Source organism: Bemisia tabaci, chromosome 4 (genome assembly GCF_918797505.1).
Source record: "Bemisia tabaci chromosome 4, PGI_BMITA_v3".
In the NCBI taxonomy this organism is placed as follows: Eukaryota; Metazoa; Arthropoda; class Insecta; order Hemiptera; family Aleyrodidae; genus Bemisia; species Bemisia tabaci.
The window spans coordinates 30,221,140-30,240,620 of record NC_092796.1 but is presented as its reverse complement, the minus strand read 5'-3'; the positions used below and the strand labels follow the sequence as shown (position 1 = coordinate 30,240,620).

The 19,481-nt window shown below is 42.2% G+C and overlaps 1 protein-coding gene across 2 annotated transcripts in view; it reads left to right on the top strand.

The window, feature by feature from the left end:
• The window catches only part of LOC109035464 (uncharacterized), a 45,430-nt gene that overhangs the window by 9,839 nt on the left and 16,110 nt on the right, over nt 1-19,481 (top strand). For both annotated transcript variants that reach the window (XM_019049116.2, XM_019049123.2), the window contains exons 2-3: nt 4,846-4,940; nt 11,681-12,080. In XM_019049116.2, coding sequence (XP_018904661.1) covers nt 11,732-12,080 — 349 coding nt within the window. In that variant the 5' untranslated portion in view covers nt 4,846-4,940; nt 11,681-11,731. The remainder of the gene's footprint in view (nt 1-4,845; nt 4,941-11,680; nt 12,081-19,481) is intronic.

Sequence of the window (19,481 nt, the reverse complement as noted above, 5' to 3'; positions counted from 1 at the left end):
GAAAACGGAGTTAGGAATTCGGGAATGGGTTGATCAAAGATTACAGAAAACGTCCGATTTGTGTAATCTTTTTACCGTTTGAAATCTCTCTATAAAGGAACTCTGGTAGCAGTGATCGCGATAAGTTGTGATGTTATACAGCTTTCATCAGTTAAGTTCATCCTTCATTTTTTCAATACAACTCCACCACACCATTAGGAACTAAAAGTTGAAAAAATGAACCCTCTGGGCAATTGCATTTTCTTTCAATAAAGCAGTACGTGTTGGAGAAAATGAAACCATTTTGAGTGGAGTTACGGCGTTTTTGCTGTGGACGGCAGCACTGACATGATCTCTCTCCCTCTCCGGTGAAAAGCGTTTGATGACATCCAACGGTACTCAGCATTTGCGGTGGAGTCGTCTCCCCTTCGACTGTTTGATGTCCTCCATCAGCACACATACCACGCTCCACCCCCCTCCTGCCCCCGCTATCCACCTGCGAGCTATTTTATTAATTACGTGTGACAATTTCACTCTCCAATATTGATTCATTCATTCGCAGGTCCGACTCCCACCTACGTGATCGTTTTTTTAGGACGAATATTACTGAAGGTCATTAACGGTTCCGTAGCACGTCACATCATCCTCCACCCCCCCTCCCAGTCGCTCCAGCTCATCAAAACGTGCTACCCTCCCACTCGCGGAAACGGGTCGTGTTGTCTTGCGGGACTTATTTTAGAGCTATCCTCGCATTTTTATCATCGAGATTTTGAGGGGATCCCCGTGTCCTATGGTAAAGCATGTCGACGGCGTAAGTCCGCAATCACATACCTCGTTTGCGGTGTCTGAAAATCTCCGCCGCTTTGTTATTTTTTTAAAGGAGAGCAAATTGACATCATTTCTTGAAGTTTTTGCAGAATTTTCTTCGCATAGAGAAGAAAAATCACAGCAGTATTAAAGAATTGCCGTTGAGTAGTTTACTTCTAGCTTCTGCTTCTTGTTTACTTGAAATTTTCGATGGACTCTTTATTCGAATATTTTTGTCTGCACTCTGCTTGAACCGTTTCATCAATTTTACCCAGCCATTCTTTCCTCCATGTCTTTCCTTGTTTCAACAGTTTCTTTCACATCCAATGATGTTTCGTCGTTTATAATCTCACCACACATAGTGCGACCGGCGCCGATCGGCGCGTAAAGCATATTAGCGCCTACAAGAGTGCAGGAATACTTCATTGCGCCTAACACAGCGCGGTCGCTAGCAGCCGCGGAAAGCATAATGGCGCCTACAAGAGTGCAGGAATACTTCATGCATTGCACCAAATACAGTGCGGAGCATCAACCTTCATCTTCAATACGGTTTTAAACGGAGTATTTGATAAAGCCGATCTTATTCAGAGGCGCAAATCCGATAAGATTATACAAGAGAAAACCTGATATGCTTTCGTTTAACTGTAAAGAAATAAGGACGTTTTGAGCCTATTTTTTCACGCAATTTCTGTCGCGTGTCGCTCAGCGGCCTAAGATGCCTCAATACCTCGGCTTTCCTTTAGATGACGCGACCCATTTTTTGGTCACCAATCCGTTGCATGCCGCGGCACCGTTTCGCACCAAAAATTCAACAAAGCAGGTGCACAGCTGCAAGATGAAAACGCATCGCGTGTATAAATGCATTCGTACAGCTATGCGTAAATATGAAATAAACCGTCGCGCCGGCGACAAAAATCTTTGGACAGTTCCTAACTGCCAGGCTCGATCCAGGACCCGCCACAACAATTTTCAGTGGCGATTCTTGGTCGCTCGCACTAACACTCTCATTTCCCGCCGTGTAGTTAGTTATAAATTGCGCGATTTCTCAGTCATTCTTCGTTATTGAGCGACACGCGAAAGTGATTGGACGTATTTCTACTAAATGGAACCATAGACGACCCAAGTAGCAGTGATCGCTATAAATAGCGATTTTATTGGTTAGTTATTGCGATTATATCGGTGGCAATAAATCGAGATATTTTCTCATTGAAAATTGCCATATATGGCGATTTAATCGCAAAACATCGCAATTTTTGGTTCGATAAATCGTGATAAATTTTCGTCGATAAAATCGAGATTAAATCGCCATTTATCGCGATTTTTATTTCGAAAATATCGCGATAAATTGTCGGGCGATGAAAGCGCGATTTTATCGCGATAAGATCGAGGATAATCGCTCAGATGTTGATGATCTTAGCGATTTTATCGCCAACAAAATCGCAACAAATCGCGATTTTTCCGTTGAAAAATGCTACTCGGGATCTGTCTTAGCGATGACGACGTTCGACTGTGACGCTGCAAAATTCAATTTTTTTCTGCTTGGTAAAAAAGACCAACAGACAATTTTTCTCGAGATTTATTATGATTATTTTTCCTCGTCCAAAAATATTCCTGATTTCAGGGCGATATTTTGGTTCTTTAAAAGAAAATAAAACATAATTGAGATCGTAAACGCCGCGCACTGCAATGATTTTTAGACTTCAGCCATCGATAAGAAGGTGGCGCTATCTACCGGAATCATCCCCTCCACTCAACCTCAAGGCCGATCCACCTCAAGAGACAAAAATGTTCCGGAACACAGCAGAGCGAGGTAATTGACGGAAATAAATATGTTTCCGCATCCGGAGGGGGGGAAGGGGGGGCGGAGAAAAAGCTTTAATAGATTAGACCCGTGTCGAGGAAGGTCCGCCGCGCTCGGCGCAACAAAAAAGATGATTGAAAAGCTCGCAGTTCAGCCGGTACGCCACCCCCTGGAAGGGGCGACTGTGCTCCCCCCCCCCCCGGCAACTTGAGGGAGGAAGATGTCAGCATGAGAATCTGCATGGGGGTGAAGAAAACCCCGATGATAAATGGTGCGAGTCCATTTTCTTAAATAAGCCGGTAATTACATGACGGGGGCGATTGGCGGGAAAAATCTCGAGTATTGACTGATGTGGAGCATGAGCTTAAAAAAGGCTCTCGAACTTGACCCCAACCCCCGGTTGTCTCTGTGTCGTAGGATTTTGTGGAGGTTACATTCTTCTGTAACTTCTCGACGGGCCAACTTTAAATATGATAAATCGTCGCTTACCTGACATACGAGCGTAACTGCACTATATACAATGAACCCTGTCCTCCACTCCTCCATACGTTTCAATGCTTTTCCGGGCTCATCTCGATGTGGAGTTACGCCCTTATGTCAGCCAAGCGACGAACTGCTCCATAACAGCTCGTGGTCAATATGTGAAAGTCCACCCAAAAAAAGAACATCGGCCCGTGAAAGCTCAAAATTGAGCCATTGACACCGGGCGCGGACAAGCAGAGACGTGTTCCACAAGCAAAAGGCGCATTTTTGGGACGCCAAAAATTTTAATCAAAATGGAACACAAGGGAAAACGTCAAATTGGAAGGTATATACATCGAAGTTATCCCAATTAGCATTTTTCAACGGAAAAATCGCGATATTTTCAAATTAATTTGCGACTTTTGTACGATTTTTTGGCGATGAAATCGATAGGATTATCAACATCTGAGCGATTATCCTCAATTTTGTCGCAATGTTATCTCTATTGAATCGCATGCGATAGAATCTGAATTTTACCGTAATTTATCCCCAATTTTGTTCGAAAACATTGCGATAAAACGCGCGTCGATAAAATTGCGATTCTATTGCAAATTCGTGTGATGAAATCGCAATTTTATATCCGATAACACTTCAATGACGTTTTTCATAACGTCGATAAAATCGCAATACGTTCTCCGATCAAATCGCGATTACTGGTATTTGGGATGGTGATTTAAAGTTTGTTTAAAAAAGAGATACAAACCATAGAGTGAATGTACCGGAAGAGGAGGGGTGCATAAGACGCGTTTATTTCGTATTGGGCACATTTTTTTGTGAAAGCCCTGTCAACACTAGCAAAAGTTCATGGAACTTTGCGCAAAAATTAAGTTCTGCAAACCTATCCCTGTGTGGACGAGGCCTTCCATTTATAAGAAAAGAACGAAAAAATTATGAAAGAATAAACATGAATGTGGTTTAATTTCCGCCATCGCACCAACCGCACTGTTTGGCGCAATGTGTGAAGTATCCCTACAGTCTTGTAGCCGCTATGCGTTTCACGCCGACCGCTGCTGATCGCACTGTTTTTGACGCAATGCGTGAAGTATTCGTGCAGTCTTGTAGGCACTATGAGTTTCACGCCGACCGCTGCTGACTGCACAACGTTTGACGCAATGCGTGAAGTATTCATGGAGTCTTGTAGGCGCTAATGTGTGTTCCATGCTGACCGGGGCGCCGAGGGCCTCTCCTTTCCATCTCATGTCCTCGTCATCCTTGCTCTCTGCGCCGCGCCGCTCCAGGCCAAATTGCGTGTTTGGTTTCTCTCTCAAATAGACTAATGAAAGGCGCTGTCTCTTGTATCACCGAAAGACGAACAAATTAGAAAGTACTATACTTTAAATCTCAGAAAATGAGAGATTTTTTCGCCTTTTCTCGTTTGCAATTTTTTTTTTCTGGATTAGATTTTTTTCTCGATACCTACATTTGAACAAATTACAACTTTTGCCGCCCCCTAAATTTGCCGCCATGGGCCGCGGTCCATGTGGCCGACCCCTTAAATCCGGCCCCCCCTCCCCCCCTTCATTGGTGCAGATATGGTCAAAATGGTCAAAACTTATCGATGGTGAAATTCCCAAACCGCACGTATCTCATTTTGCAATATCGCGGACTTCCTGTCATACTATGTATGTTTTAAACGGAGAAGCAAACAAATATTTAGACCTACTTTCACAGCTCTAAATGATACCTAATAAATTCATCATTGACTGAATGACTGATCTGTTGTTTTATAATTTCAGATTGCTTGCTGTATTCCAAGACGTGTTCAACTGGTCATAGGAATAAAATTTCTTGAGTGTCATGGCTCCAAAAGCATAGGCTTCATTTTCGAAAGGTAAGTTACAGTAGAAATTTCATGTCCAAAATCCCGATAAAAGAACCCAACAATTAATGAATATTTGTGCTATTTGGACCGAATATTAAACGGAACTTAAACCTAACAGAGCGGCATAAAAACGAAACTCAAAAGTATATGCTTAAAATTCCTGTAAGGGAAATGAGAAAATTCAATATCCTTTCATCTCAGCAGTAGCGTCTCTTTTTTCAATACTCTTATTTAAGCTGCGTAACTTCTTCTAAGAAAATCTCATTCCAAATATCACTTCTCGTTTAACTCCCTTAGATATCATCCAACTCCTTCTTTCCACGAATTTAACTTATTTTCCTCTGGCAGTAACACCTTCTTTGCAATTTAATCCTATTTGCAAAGCACACCATTTCCCAGTTATTTGCTCCAGCCTTCTTCCCCCCAACTTAATCGTTAGTTTGCTTTCAGTTGAATTACATTTTGCAATCCTCCAACTCCATGATGAGAATCTTACACCAAAGTGCCCTTTGATTTGGAGCAACAACTATTTAGCCTTACCCTACGTTGGTAATAGGTACTTTCGGCTTCAATAAGTGTTCCTAATATTACATTGAACCTGAATTTATAGTTGGGTGACGATTCCAAATCCAGATGAAATGGGGGGGGGGGGGGGGGGCTGCTAAAACGGAAAATTCATACTTGACCCCGATTCGCGAATCGATTGCGGGTACCGACTGAACCTCAGGTGGTTTTTTTCCCCCTGCCCTCATCCGAAGTGACATTCCTCATGCAAGATTTCTCGAGACAGACGGGAATTTTCTTCGTTCGGCACATCATACACCATATACATCTGGATTGCTATAATTATTACTGTAGCGCCAGGCGCGCACGCACATGAATGTACGGCTTTGATGAGTTTTTCGCTGTTGCCGAGTAGGCAGAAGATTTCATTAAATTGACTAGATTTCGTCTAATCTCATCTTACCTTATAATTTCCTATTTTATAGGGAAAAGGAAATGTAGACATGAATCAATGCATGATCTTGCTGGTTCTTATAATGTAGGTCTCAAGTATCCTAAAACATCCTAAGCACAAACTAGTTGCCCAGGAGAGAAAACTTTTCTGTCCTCTGCATTGAGTAGTTGTTTTAGAGAGAAAAGTTTTCCCTACCGACCAACTAGTTTGTTCTTAGGAGAGGAATGTATCCGTTCCTAAGCACTGACTAGTTGCTCGGGAGAGAAAACTTTTCTCTTCTCTGCATTGAATAGTTTTTTCGAAAGAAAAGTTTTCTCTCCCGAGCAACTAGTTTGTTAAACCCTAGTAACAAAATGATATCATCACGATATTTTGAGGATATCAAAATTCCTGAATGATGAAAAAATATGATATCCTCAGGATATTCTCAAGAATATATTTTTGTCCACGCCCTTAAGATAAAATCATTAGATCTCCCTCCGGATATCTCACACGATTTCCGCCAGAAAAATTTTACTGCTGTTCCATAGGAACCTGGTCATGATTTTTCCACACTATCATACAATGTTGTCTTAGCCTAGTAAAAAAATGATATGATCACGATATCTTGAGGGTATCAAAATTTTACATCCTCAAGATATCCTCAAGAACATATTTTTGTCCACGCCTTTAAGATATAATTCGTTAGATTTCTTCCGGATATCTCAAACGAATTCCTCCGAACATCTCAGTTTTATGCTGTCCTCAATTTGGTCCGGACTCCGAAGAATTCCTCCCAGAATCTCTGTGAGCATCCCAGAGTTGATTCCGCATGAATCGGTCCAGCGGATTGATGTACTACAAGCACTCGCCAAACAGAAGCTCCTTATTAAGGTCATGGGTGCATTTACTTAAGCCTTACTCACACCCTGAGCTTACCATTACTCTAGGGCCCTGCAAAAAGGCATCTCTTACGGAGAGTCACCGTTTCGGTACCCACACTTCACTATGCTAGTCTCAATTTTTTTATCTGAAACTATGTTCAAAACCAGAGGAACGGTGCTTTCTTTAATTTAAGATGTGCAAAATCCTTAAAAAAACGTCATGGTAGGGTCCAAAAGCATTAACTTTTATTTTCCTGAAAAAAGAGACTGCAGAGAACCCTGGCGGAAAATTCAGAAACTACATGGTAACTTTAAGATAATTCTAAAGTTATCTTCAGAATATCATTTGTCGATATCTTCAATAAATTTTTAAAATTAATCTGCGTGCGATAGTTTGAAAAAATCTGTGTGAAGTGATAAGTACGTTATCTTTCCTGATGGTTCATCATAATATGCCATTTTGAATATCAATGAGTTATCAGTCAATGATGTCTACATTTTTCTTTTTCTAAAATAACGAAAAGAAATCTTGCTAAATATTCGTGGCGGGTGTTCCTAAAATGACCTGTAGGCTTATTGGCGAAAACGAGCATGTCATGAACTAATGATAACTTCCAAATGTTTCTGAATTTATCTTCAAAATAGCATTATTAAATGTCTTGAAAAAAAATCATGAATAAATTTGGTAGATATCGTAATGTGATATTCTGAAGAAATAATTATTGATACCTAAGATTTCATCATAACGATGACTTCGTTATTCTTGAAGTACATCATCGGAGATTTAAAACACTAACATTTACATGCTGACCTCACTAATTACGTTCGAACAAAATCAGGAGATATCTTAAAGATATCGTTGTACAACCTTCTTAGAATATCAGTTAATATTGACTCAGAGAAATTATTCTTAACATCAGTGAAGAAATCTGAAAGATAAGCTCCTGATTTGCCACCGAAAATCAAGGCTGACATTCAGACTGAACATTCACCGGATATCATTAAACAAATACTTGAAATTTCATTCTTGATTGTCGTATGAATTTCTGTAAAAAATAACTTTAAACATTCATTTTTAAGAACTTGAAAATGTCATAAAAGATTTCACTGATGATATTTTAACAATTATTTTTAGAGTATTTGAAGATATCTAGTAAAGATATCAGACGATGATATCTCAAAAATATTCTGAAGATGTTACTAAGATGTCCCACCGAAAATCAAAACTAATATCTTTTTAAGGATTTCCTCAAGATATAACTTATCAGTCGGTATGTTACTAGGGAAGCGTTACATTTTAGAAAATAATTGTTAAATTTTCTATAGAGATTTACTACGGCTTGTTTTTTAACACTTGAAATGTTCGAATAAGTGTTGAATTACTATTTAAACTCGGTGGTTTTTTTAATTTCCCAGTAGGATTGGCCAGGTAGTCAGCACGTTAGACTCTAGGTCAATAATATAGGTCCCAAATTCGAATCCTGGTAGTGACAACAAATTTTCACGGAACTTACCGGTGTATTTACAGGAATAGATTTCACTGGACCCAAATCCTTGAACATTTGAAAAATTACAGCATGAATGTTTGGCCACAGCTCAACTGGGCATTTCTCGTTTTGCGAGCTATAAAGAGCAAAATACCAAAAAAAAATAAAAAAAAAAAAAATTCAAGTCCAGCCTAGCGCTTCTGATTGGCCGGTGGTGCGGTTCGGACTCATCGATGGATGTTGCATCGCCGTGAGAGAGAACCGACAAAATTCGGCTCCAGGTCGAAGTGGCATATCTGCTAGGGCTTTTCAATGAGAGGCCGAGGACGAGTAATGTGTTGCGGTGCTAAGTAAAAACGCCGTAAGAGTCTTCAGATGTTGCCAAATCTCCTTCGATAAATCACGAATTTTCTGGAAAATTTGTAAATATTTTCCTTCAGATTCTTCGGAGAATTTCGTTCGTAATAGAGAATTTGCAGGTTTCTGAAATTTGATGAATTTTGTGTCTGAGTGGAAACTACCGAGTGAACTGAGCACAAGGGTACCCTTGGTTCATGAATTGAACAATTATTGGAGAAGATATGAAAAAATTATCTAATCTGCTAAAATATATGAGTTTAAGTGGGAAATGCCGCCAGATGACGTCACTCCGCAGTGCATTTTCTCACTTATAGATCTATTTTTATACTATTTCCCATATCAGAAAAAAACTATAAAAAATACTGTGAAATTAGCTCTCTAAGAACAATCAGACAAAGCAATAAATTTGCATGCAAATTCTCCATTTGATCGATGGTATCTGAAAATTTCGAGGAACTATCTTCATACAGTATGTTGGAGTTTTTTAGCCAGCGTGCGTTAAAAATTCAGCATAAAGCTTAAAAACTCCAACATACTGTCGTAGGAGTGCGTCTACCGCTATCAGTTTGTGTATCTTCATACAGTTCATAAAAAAAAATACTTCCTGAGAGGCAATTCGGCAACATTCGAATGCTCATGCGGCATTTTTCCTTACTGGAGTGTGGGTCACTTGACGCATCTCATCGCGTCGGTGTCCGTTGATTCGATTTCCGATGAGCGTCGTCGGTCGTCGGGCGTCGCGCGGCGGCCGGCGCCGTCACTCTTGCGTAGCGCGTAACGCACGCCGGGACCGGGGCCGGCAATGGTCGATCTCGCACATGCATGCACAACGGGATCCCGGCATCTAATTAAAAGCCCCAATTATTTCAGTCATACATGGCGGCTCGGCGCTTTCCGCCGTCCGGCCTCCTTTAATTCCTGCGACTTAGCAGCCGGCCTGTCCACGATGGAGTCGTCGGATGTGTCGTCGGAGATACGTGAATCGGAATGTTTGATTTGCATGAATAGAGAATTTGCAAGTGTCTGAAATTTGATGAATTTCGTGTTTAAGTGGAAACTACTGAGTGAACTGAACACGAGGATACCCTTGGTTCATGAATTGAACAGTTATTGGAGAAGATATGACAAAATGGTCTGGCTACCCCATGGGTTCCTGTAGATCGCTCCACTCGCGATACAGGGACCCACAGGTGTTCTTTCCCATCTTATATGGGTTCCAATTGATCCCCATGAATTCCTATGGGAACCCATTGAAAGCTCATTAGCCCCCATAGAACCATTTTGACAAGGTACAAAGAAGGAAAGACTCAGAAAAAAAGGAGAGGACCAAGATGAAGAGAGTGAGGAAAAAATTCTTACTATTCTCCTCACTCCTCCTATCTTTTATTCTCTGTTTTTTCTTTCTCATCTTCTTCCCCTTCTCCCTCCTCATCTCCTTCTCATTTCTAACTCTTCCTCAAGGGCCGCTCATAAAGTACGTAACGTACTAGGTAAAGAAGGTGGTCCCAGCCTGCGTTACGGGTGCGTTACAGAAAGGAGGGGGGCGTCGGCGTCCACCGCTACGTTGCTTAACGCTAAAAAGGGCGAGCAGCACCGCTTTTTCAAAAATATAAGATGAAAAATTGAAAAATTAAGGGAAGATATAAAAATTTAAATCCATAAATCATCGCAAAATACGAACTTGAAAGGGAGACAGATCAAACTGAGCTTTAAGTAAGATGTTTTATAGGTGTGTAGACCTGTGTTAGGGTGCGCTACGAGAGGGAGAGGAGGATCAAAAATCCAATGTTCAACAACACGTTTTTATAAACGGCTCCTCATCTTCGTCTTCTTCTTCTACTTCTACTGCTTCCTCTATCCGTCTTTCGTTTTTTGATGCGTTCTCATCTGCATTCTGATTACTGAAATGAAAACCTACAGTGCTGGTCGATCTGACAATCGTAATCTAAGCTGAGAGCAAGTAAGTTGCAAACAGATTTTCACTGTGATCGAGCTCAGATCGTCCAGCATTATACCCATTTTGACTCTCCCTTCCCCCTCCCCCGGGTCAACTATGATTTATCGCCGTAATTAATCAGTATGATTTTCCAGGAGCAGTCGCCGCGCCGCACAGTGGGTCGATTCAACGGAAGTGGTCGGACAAAGTTTGGAAACTTTATAAGCTTGTAACTCCGTTTATATAAAACTTTGAGGTTCTAAAAGAGGTTTCATTGGTTTCCTCGTGGAATCTTGTCTTAGAAGTATACCCTAAAATATAAAATTTGATGAATTAAACATTAAAATTTGCAGTTTTAATAAAAAAAATTCATGTCCGACCTTTCTGATTGATTCGATCCACTGTGAGCCACTGGTTGCACTGCTATCCGGAAATCACTCCTCATTGCATCTTTAATCTAAGAGCCAACGATCTTACAGATTGTTCCGTCCAAAACTCAATTTTCGCTAATTGCGATTCTAATCTATTTTCGCGAATCTGCTTTTAAGACTGGAACAATACGGAGCTTAGTTGCCTAGATTTCGAAATTAGTTTATAATTTATCACGCATACTTCTTTTGAGAGAGTTTTATGATTGGTTTGTCAACTTTAGGCCTTGAATTAGTTCTCAGGGCCCAGCTCTATTTAAATAAAGAAGATGGCGCCAGAGTTCTAGCCCTGTTGAAAATTTTTATTTCCAACCTCTGAAGTGAGTTCTAAACAAACTTTGACAGTTAATTTTGTCAACCATTACACTTGACCTGCAGGTATTGTTCATTGGTCTCGAAAAAATACACATTTCTGAAGTTCGGATTAATTTTTATTGTACCCTCAGAGCTCCATGAAATACCTTAAACTGGTGAACCAATCGGAGTACAATACTCTCTCTACACAGTGTGATCCAATGGCGAGACGTGGATCGATTAATCGATATTTCCCCATTTGAAGCTGTGGTAAATAATAGATTATTACGGTTTTCGTTGCGATCATCCTATTTCCCGATCCTTTTCCGTAGATTTAAAGGGCAAGTCAATCAATATATCACAAAGCGCGCCACACCACCACCTTGAGTTCAACAACACCCGCCGAAACTTCTCTGTTCGCAGGGTTCAAGCTTGGGTGCGCCACTACCTCTTTTCTTTCACATCGCCGTCAAAATGTCGTGGAAACGAAGTCGCCTGGAGCCGCGTTGGTCCCTGTTGCTGCTGTCCCTGCTTCAAGCTACCCGCGGGTCGTTTGGGGATGAGAAGGGGGGAAGTGGAAGCAGCGGTGGAGGTAGCATGAGCTCGGGCGCGGAGACCTCTCACATGTCGTCCTCCATGGAGCAGACCCCGGAGCAAGCCTACTTCAACCTCATCATGAAGCAGAAGTACGACGCCGACAAGAAGGATATGATGGCCGCACATGCGCACGCCGCTCACACACACCCACACCCACACACGGATATGATGAAGATGGGCAACAAGGAGATGAGGAAACCCTCGAAAATTACGTCTACTAGAAAAGGTATTATTCAATCCAGACTTGACACAGGTTAATTGGACTGCATTTTGCAATTTGGAACTGTAAATTCTGGCTCTTCTGGAAAAACGCTTATGTGCGTAAGGAAACTAATGGCACATAGGTTGTTTTTAGCGGGCTAGAATTTATAGTTCCAAATTGCAAAATGTGATCCAATTGGACGTATTTCTGTCAAACGGAACGAAGCGCCATCGGGGGAGGAAGGTAGAGGGGGGCTTGGATTGGCGGCGGAACCGGGCGTCGAGCTCATTCGTTCCTATACTCGCAATGCTTTTCCATGGCGCTTAGTTCCGTTCGACAGAACGCGCTATCCGGGATTCTAAATTCCTCAAAAGGAACTCAAATTGGCGCTTAGTTCCGTTTGGCAGAAATACGTCCAATTAGGAAACCGTAAAAGGGAAGAATTTAAGTAAAATACGAGTACATGGGCGTAGCTAGATGGCTTACTAGAATTGAAAATAGTATCATCTGGTCCCTCACCCAGAAATTCTGTAAATGGTTGGAAAAAATATTCATCAACGATGATTCTTTGTCATAGTGTAACTGGATTGCATTTTACCAAAAGGAACCCAAGAGCATTCCAACGTTGCTAGGATTGTGCAATTGACATCCTTTGCAATACAATTACTGAAATTACGCAAAAAATTGAATTTTCAAAGGTGATATTCGTCATGAATATATAGTTCATTGACAGTAAAGATGAATATTGTTTAAATGATCAGATTATATTTGCAAGGTGAACCAGTTGCACAATCTTAGCGACATTGGCATGATCTTGGTTCCTTTTTGCAAAATGCAATCCAACTCTTTGTAACGATCTGGAAGTATTTCGAGCTGAAAATACTTAATACGCCGTTTTCCAGACGAGGGAACGTAACTCCATTCCAAGGTTGCAAAATCATCGCAAATATTATGTTTTTTTACAAGAATAAATCGGTGCAATTCTTGTCGAACAATTTCCTGATTTGTGCATGAGATCAAGAGAAAAATCAGCGAAAATTTCAGTTAGAAATACCCAAGATTTTCTCGGTGAAAATACAATTTTCAAGGGTAAATCTGGCCACTTTGAAACGTAGTTACCTTCTTCCGTGAAGGAAACGACGAGTATACCCTATTTTATGCGCAGAAATCATCGGAAAATCTGCTTCACGAAAGCTTCAAAATGTGTCCAAATAAAGTAAAAATTTCGAAAAATTTTAGGGAGAAGGCTCTCTTTACCCCCTTTTGGACGGGGAGGGGGTATACCATGTATGTACAGCCCCCCGACCTTCGGTGACAGGGGGGTCAGGCCCTCTCCTGTATAATAACATAGCTACTTCAAAGGTGAAATAATACAGCCTTGCAGACCCATGGCTCAAAGTTTCTTTTCAGTCTATAGGGCACCGTAAAGTTCAAACCTATGCTGAGATGGGCAGTATTGAGCGAAAGGGATTACAAAGAAGGGATTTGCTCACTCGTCGTACGGAAAAAATCATCCATCGGAGACAATTAAAAGCGATTTTTACTCAGTCCCGTCTCATGAATGAAGTTCATGATTAGTTTTGCAAAATTGCTCCTTTACATGCACGTGATTAAATTTATGGATGATCCGACATGAGTCATAGTCAGTCATCCGCTTTGCAAGCAAAAATGCGTTCGTCGGCGGATACCCTCCAGTAGTGTAGATATGAGGATATGCCCCCAAATTTGACCTTTAAGTCGGCAGCTACGTGACCCCGGTGTGAGATCACTGGCGACTGTTGCGGGAATCGGTGTGACGTCACTGGCGACTGGTTGCGGGTTGCCTACCTATCGTTACCAGTGTTGTAAAATTGTGCAGAAAAATGTCGATTATTACCAGTGTTGTAAAATTGTGCAGAAAAATCGGAATTAATTTACGGTGAGGGGTGGGGTATGGTGCATGATTTTGCAACCATGGTGTGACGTCACTAGCGACTGTTGCGGGTTGCCTACCTATCACCCACGCTGTCAGTCTGTGCAGAAAAATCCGAATTATTTCGCGATGAAGGATGGGTGATGAATGTTTTAGTGGATGACCTGTCAACAATGTTTTATGTTGCGAGGTGTTGTAAAATTGTACAGAAAAATCTGAATTATTGTAGGATGAGGGGTGGGGTATGGTGCATGATTTTCCAACCATGGTGTGACGTCACTAGCGACTGGTTAATTGTTGCGGGTTGCCTACCTATCGTTACCAGTGTTGTAAAATTGTGCAGAAAAATCGGAATTAATTTACGGTGTTGATTGGGTGATGGGTGTTTTAGCGGATGATATGTCAACAATGTTTTCATGCTATGACGTCACTATCGTTGTGAAATTGAGCGGGAAAATTTGAATTAATTACGGGTGATGGGTATTTTAGTGTATAAAATGACAGCCGTCTTTTCATGCTGTGACGACATCAACCAACCAACGTTGAGAAATTGAGCGGGAAAATTTGAATTAATGACGGGTGTTGCTACGGTTATAGTATATGATATGGTAACAATGTTTTCATGTTGCGAGGACACCAGTGTTGTAAAATTGAGCGGGAAAATATGATTTAACCCGGAGTCGGGTATTGATTAGTGTACGGTGTATGGCATCCGTGTTTACTGTTGCGGGTTGCCTAAACGTGAAGGGGCTACCATTAGCTTTTTTAAACCACAACCGTTTAATCCTTATGGGCTACCTACCTACCCACCCGAGCGAAGCATGATATGTTAGAGTCAACAATTTGCCTGTGAATTAGGCGGGAAATTTGAAGGAGCAGACGTTGCAAAAAATCTGCAAAAACCTATCTTCACAGGGTTTTTCATGTGCCATGAGTCCTTTACCGTGACGATATCTGCTCTATTAGCAATCATACACAGTACAACCATTCGGGTAAATACGTTTGACCAATGACCTGCATCATTTTACGTGACGTCATGCGAAGCATCCATTATGTGTCGTCACCCCACCCAGCTAGCGACCTTACCCGCTCTACTAGGAATCATACACAGGAGGAGGACCGAGGTTCTCCCATAAATTCGTAGCGGGTTGCCTATCCATCCGGGGGAATACGATTGAGTGTCATCACTCTAAGCATCCATTCTATGACGTCACCCTGTTGTATACCACAGTATCAACGTTGTATGATCGTAAAAAACTTATACCACGCTATACGTGAGATGATAGAAAATTCGGGTTTAAGTATCGATAGCGGTGACTAGAGGGGCTAATGAGTCGAACTCTAGGTGCGACAAGTATAATGCTCTCATCGCGGAGATGTGGATTCGAAGTTGACAATTATTTTGAATACCGCGGTGATGTGCGTATGTCTGCGGTTCGATTGTTGATTCGTTATCGAAAGACCTTGTTCGATAAAAAGCATTGCCGAGATAGGGATTCATCGATCGAGTTCTGTCGATAACGATTCAACAATCGACCCGGTCGCGCGACTGCGCGAGCCCATATTCAAGGTCGCCCAGTTCTCGCTACTCATTTTCCTGTTAGAGTGTCATTCGGAAACCACACATGTTCCACACAAACTACTCATTCACTTAGCTCCTTTCACCATACATATAACTGATGAAAAATCACGAATGACTCTGGAAAGTATCATTACTTATACGGGGTTTTCGCGGTAACTCTCATTCGATAATCTCCAAATATCCGTTCCCAGTGATGCCATCCTTCGACAAGTTTCAACTTGTCTCGATCAACTTCTCTATAATATATTTCTGATTCCCACGGTTTGGCAATAGCCGAGGACCTGCGGTCCCGCTCATTTAAACGCGTGGTGCTGGTGCGGGTGTGAAAGCCATCAATAATTTTCGATTATTTAAACGGTGATGTTTCTAGTCAGTTGTCGACCATCATCCTCATCTAAATCGATATGATCCGTTTTGAATTTGGAAAATGAGTCATTTTTCCTTTCTTTTTGAGACAAGTGAAACACTGATGGGGTATGAACCACGACGGGATGTGCAAATTCTCGTTCCTTGATTGCTCCCGCCCGGGGAACACCGGTAGACAAATGATGTTTCAGTATCATGAGCCTTGGCTGCATTGGCTAGAGGAATCGATGGAGCTCGGATGAGGGGGAGAAAAAAAAAACAAGAAGAGATTCGTTTATCACATACAGCAGATTTATTGATATAAAAAGGAACATGAGTATTGTATATTTGCCACACACACACTTTCATACTGTGCTATGAACCGTCGAGATCATGATGGGACAAATTGAAGCCATGCTTTATACGCATCACTTTCCTAACGATTAAATGACGACACTGGTTTTTCAATTCGCAAAGAGCATAGGGGAAAACCATCATCGGAAAAGTCTTAACATCAAACGAGCCAGGGTCTAAAGCGCTCACAAAATTTGAAATTGAAGCGTTGTCCAAATACTGACATTTTCTTAATACTAAATCACAAGTTTCGGAAAAAAGTTTTTGAAATTTTTGCTGATTGTCAACAGCTTTGTCCACTACTGCGCTAATCGATGGAGCGAGTTTCTTCAATTCTTTCCATGCCTTCTCTTGAAGCGCTATTTCTCTCGCACACTTACGATGAGATGAATTTTTCTGACCGAGTACAAGACTTTTCCGTCCCAGAATCCTACCAAACTTCAAAAATCTTGATACGGTCCCGAGATAGCGCGTCTCCCCAAAGTCGCTGTCCCCCTCAAAATACGCATCGATGTCCTTGTCCCAGCGTGTAAGCTCTCTCCACTCGCTCGGCTTAAGGGCGACCATGTTTTGAACTGTAGCGTAATCGTAAAATTTGATGATAGGAGTAAACTGTTCATTACAACTGTAACCGATCACTATCTGCTGTTCACCGTTCGGGGTCAGGAAAAAAGACGAGTTTCCCATCGTTTTCGATACGATAGGGCCTCTGCACACACCACGACCGGGTTTTATCGGAGACATGCTCGAAATTTGATAACAAATCACTTCGAGCGAGCCGAGCTGACAGCAAAAGCGGACCACACCGACGAAAAAACGAACAGAAAATGCTCGCTGGTGTGTAACAATCCACGGTAAGAAGACATCGTGATCCAGGAGGAGGAGGAGGAGGAAGAGAAGGAGGAGGGGTCTGCAACACGCATTTAAAACGTATCAGATCGACTATCCACTCAAATGAAGGCGCCCTCGTCCCGAGTCGCTGACATTCAAAGCCTCAGTGTCAAGGTATGATAATGGAGTATCCCATTTGAACCTATGATAAAGAATCGATTATGCACATGGTGCTCGTTACGATCGATATTTTTCAAAGGTTTAAACGGCATAGCAATCGATACATCGCAAAGCATGCCACGACACTGGAAACCGTATGTATGTATAACCCGCTTTCACGGTGCACTAAGGCGCTCTGCGATGCCCACTCTCCACAGCAATCTGTCATGGAAGAGATCCTCCGGGAGCTGGCATCTCTCCATCTCATGCCCTCTACCCACCGTTTGGCTGCACGCCCTCTCTGTCACCTACCTGTCAATCGATACATCGCAAAGCCCTCCACACACTACTGCAAAGTCCATAGCCGTCTTCATCCCGCAAACAGTACCATGTAGCAACACCAGATTGCCTATTCGTTCAAATCAAGGCGGTATCATCCCGAGGATAGCCCAGGGCAAGGCTTTCACGTTATAAAACCACACTTTTCAGTCCCGGAGAGGGTACCCAACGAGCTAGCTATCACCCCGAGGATAGCCCAGGGCAAGGCTTTCACGTTATAAAATCACACTTTTCAGTCCGGGAGAGGGTACCCAACGAGCTAGCTATCACCTCTATTTCGTCCATTCCATACCCTCAAATATGGCGTCACTAGTGAGGTGAGGTGTAATAATCGACTATCGATTATTGAGGTGTTCGATCTCGTGTCATATCAATCGATACATCGCAAAGGGAACCAACGCAAACGGAATCAGATTGCCTATGAAGCTGTGATAAAGAATCGATTATTGCGGTGTTCGATCTCGTGTCATATCAGTCGATACATCGCAAAGGGAACCAGTCTCATAACGCAATCGGCATCAGATTGCCTATGAAGCTGTGATAAAGAATCGATTATTGCGGTGTTCGATCCCGTGTCATAGGTTTGAATATCATATCAATCGATACATCGCAAAGGGAACCAGACTTCTAACGCAATCGGTATCAGATTGCCTATTCACTCAAATGAAGGCTGTCTCGTCTCGAGGACACGCCGTAACAGTTTGATCCAATCTCCCGTAGCAGGGGGATTCCCCTCTCCCTATCCTCTCGGTGGAAGGGTTCGCACATGGTCCACGAAAGCAGACATACAAATGGGTGAAAATCGAAGCAAAATCGATCGACTTCGAGTGGGTGAGATGTCATATTCTGCACATTCAAATTGAAGAAAAGTGATGGAAATCGTTACTGATCGAACAACCGATTCGTGATGAGACAACACAAACAACGAGAAAAGAGCAGGCGCTCAAGCATATGATGATGAAAATTGGTCATAGTCGATACCAATCGAAGCTATATCGATAGGAATCGGTGAAAAATCTATGAGCCTCTCCACTAATCGGAGGCAAGAGAGCGAAGTTCTTCGCTTAAAATACACAATCAAGCTTGGTTCCCAGCATTCACCATCATCTCATCATCTACCTTCGCGTCGTCAGAACTCAATGAGCATTAGTGAAAATCGATACCGCCCACACAAGAAATCGATACCACCCACACAAGCAATCGATTGAATTCGATCCTGGTAAGCTGCTACCAAGAATCGATTTCCATCCTTCTCACCTCTCGCTGCGAGATCCGTGCATGGTTCACGAAGACAGCATCGAGATAAATGCATGAGTATCACCGTAAATCTAGTCCTAATCGATTGAAATCGATAGAAAATCGATAAAACGCTCCCGCAATTCGGGGGTTCGTTTGAGCTTCGCTCAAGACGAAGGGGAAAGACTGATCGGGGCGCTTCGTGATCGGATCAGCGAATCGAATGATCTGACCCCATCTGATCGGCTCCTATCGATAGAATCGAACGTTCAATCGTGCGATCACCCCGGTCTTAACGATGAACATGATAGATAGTTGCTCGATCGTTATTGATTCACATTATTTTTCATCGAATAAACTCGATTTGCATGCGAATAACATAGCTCTCTCACCCCCGAATTGCGGGAGCGTTTTATCGATTTTACAACACTGGTAACGATAGGTTCTGCACAATTTTACAACACTGGTAACGATAGGTAGGCAACCCGCAACCAGTCGCCAGTGACGTCACACCGATTCCCGCAACAGTCGCCAGTGATCTCACACCGGGGTCACGTAGCTGCCGACTTAAAGGTCAAATTTGGGGGCATATCCTCATATCTACACTACTCCCTCCTTTTGATCCGTAGTATGTGCAAAAATAATTTCAAATAAAACAACGGAAACC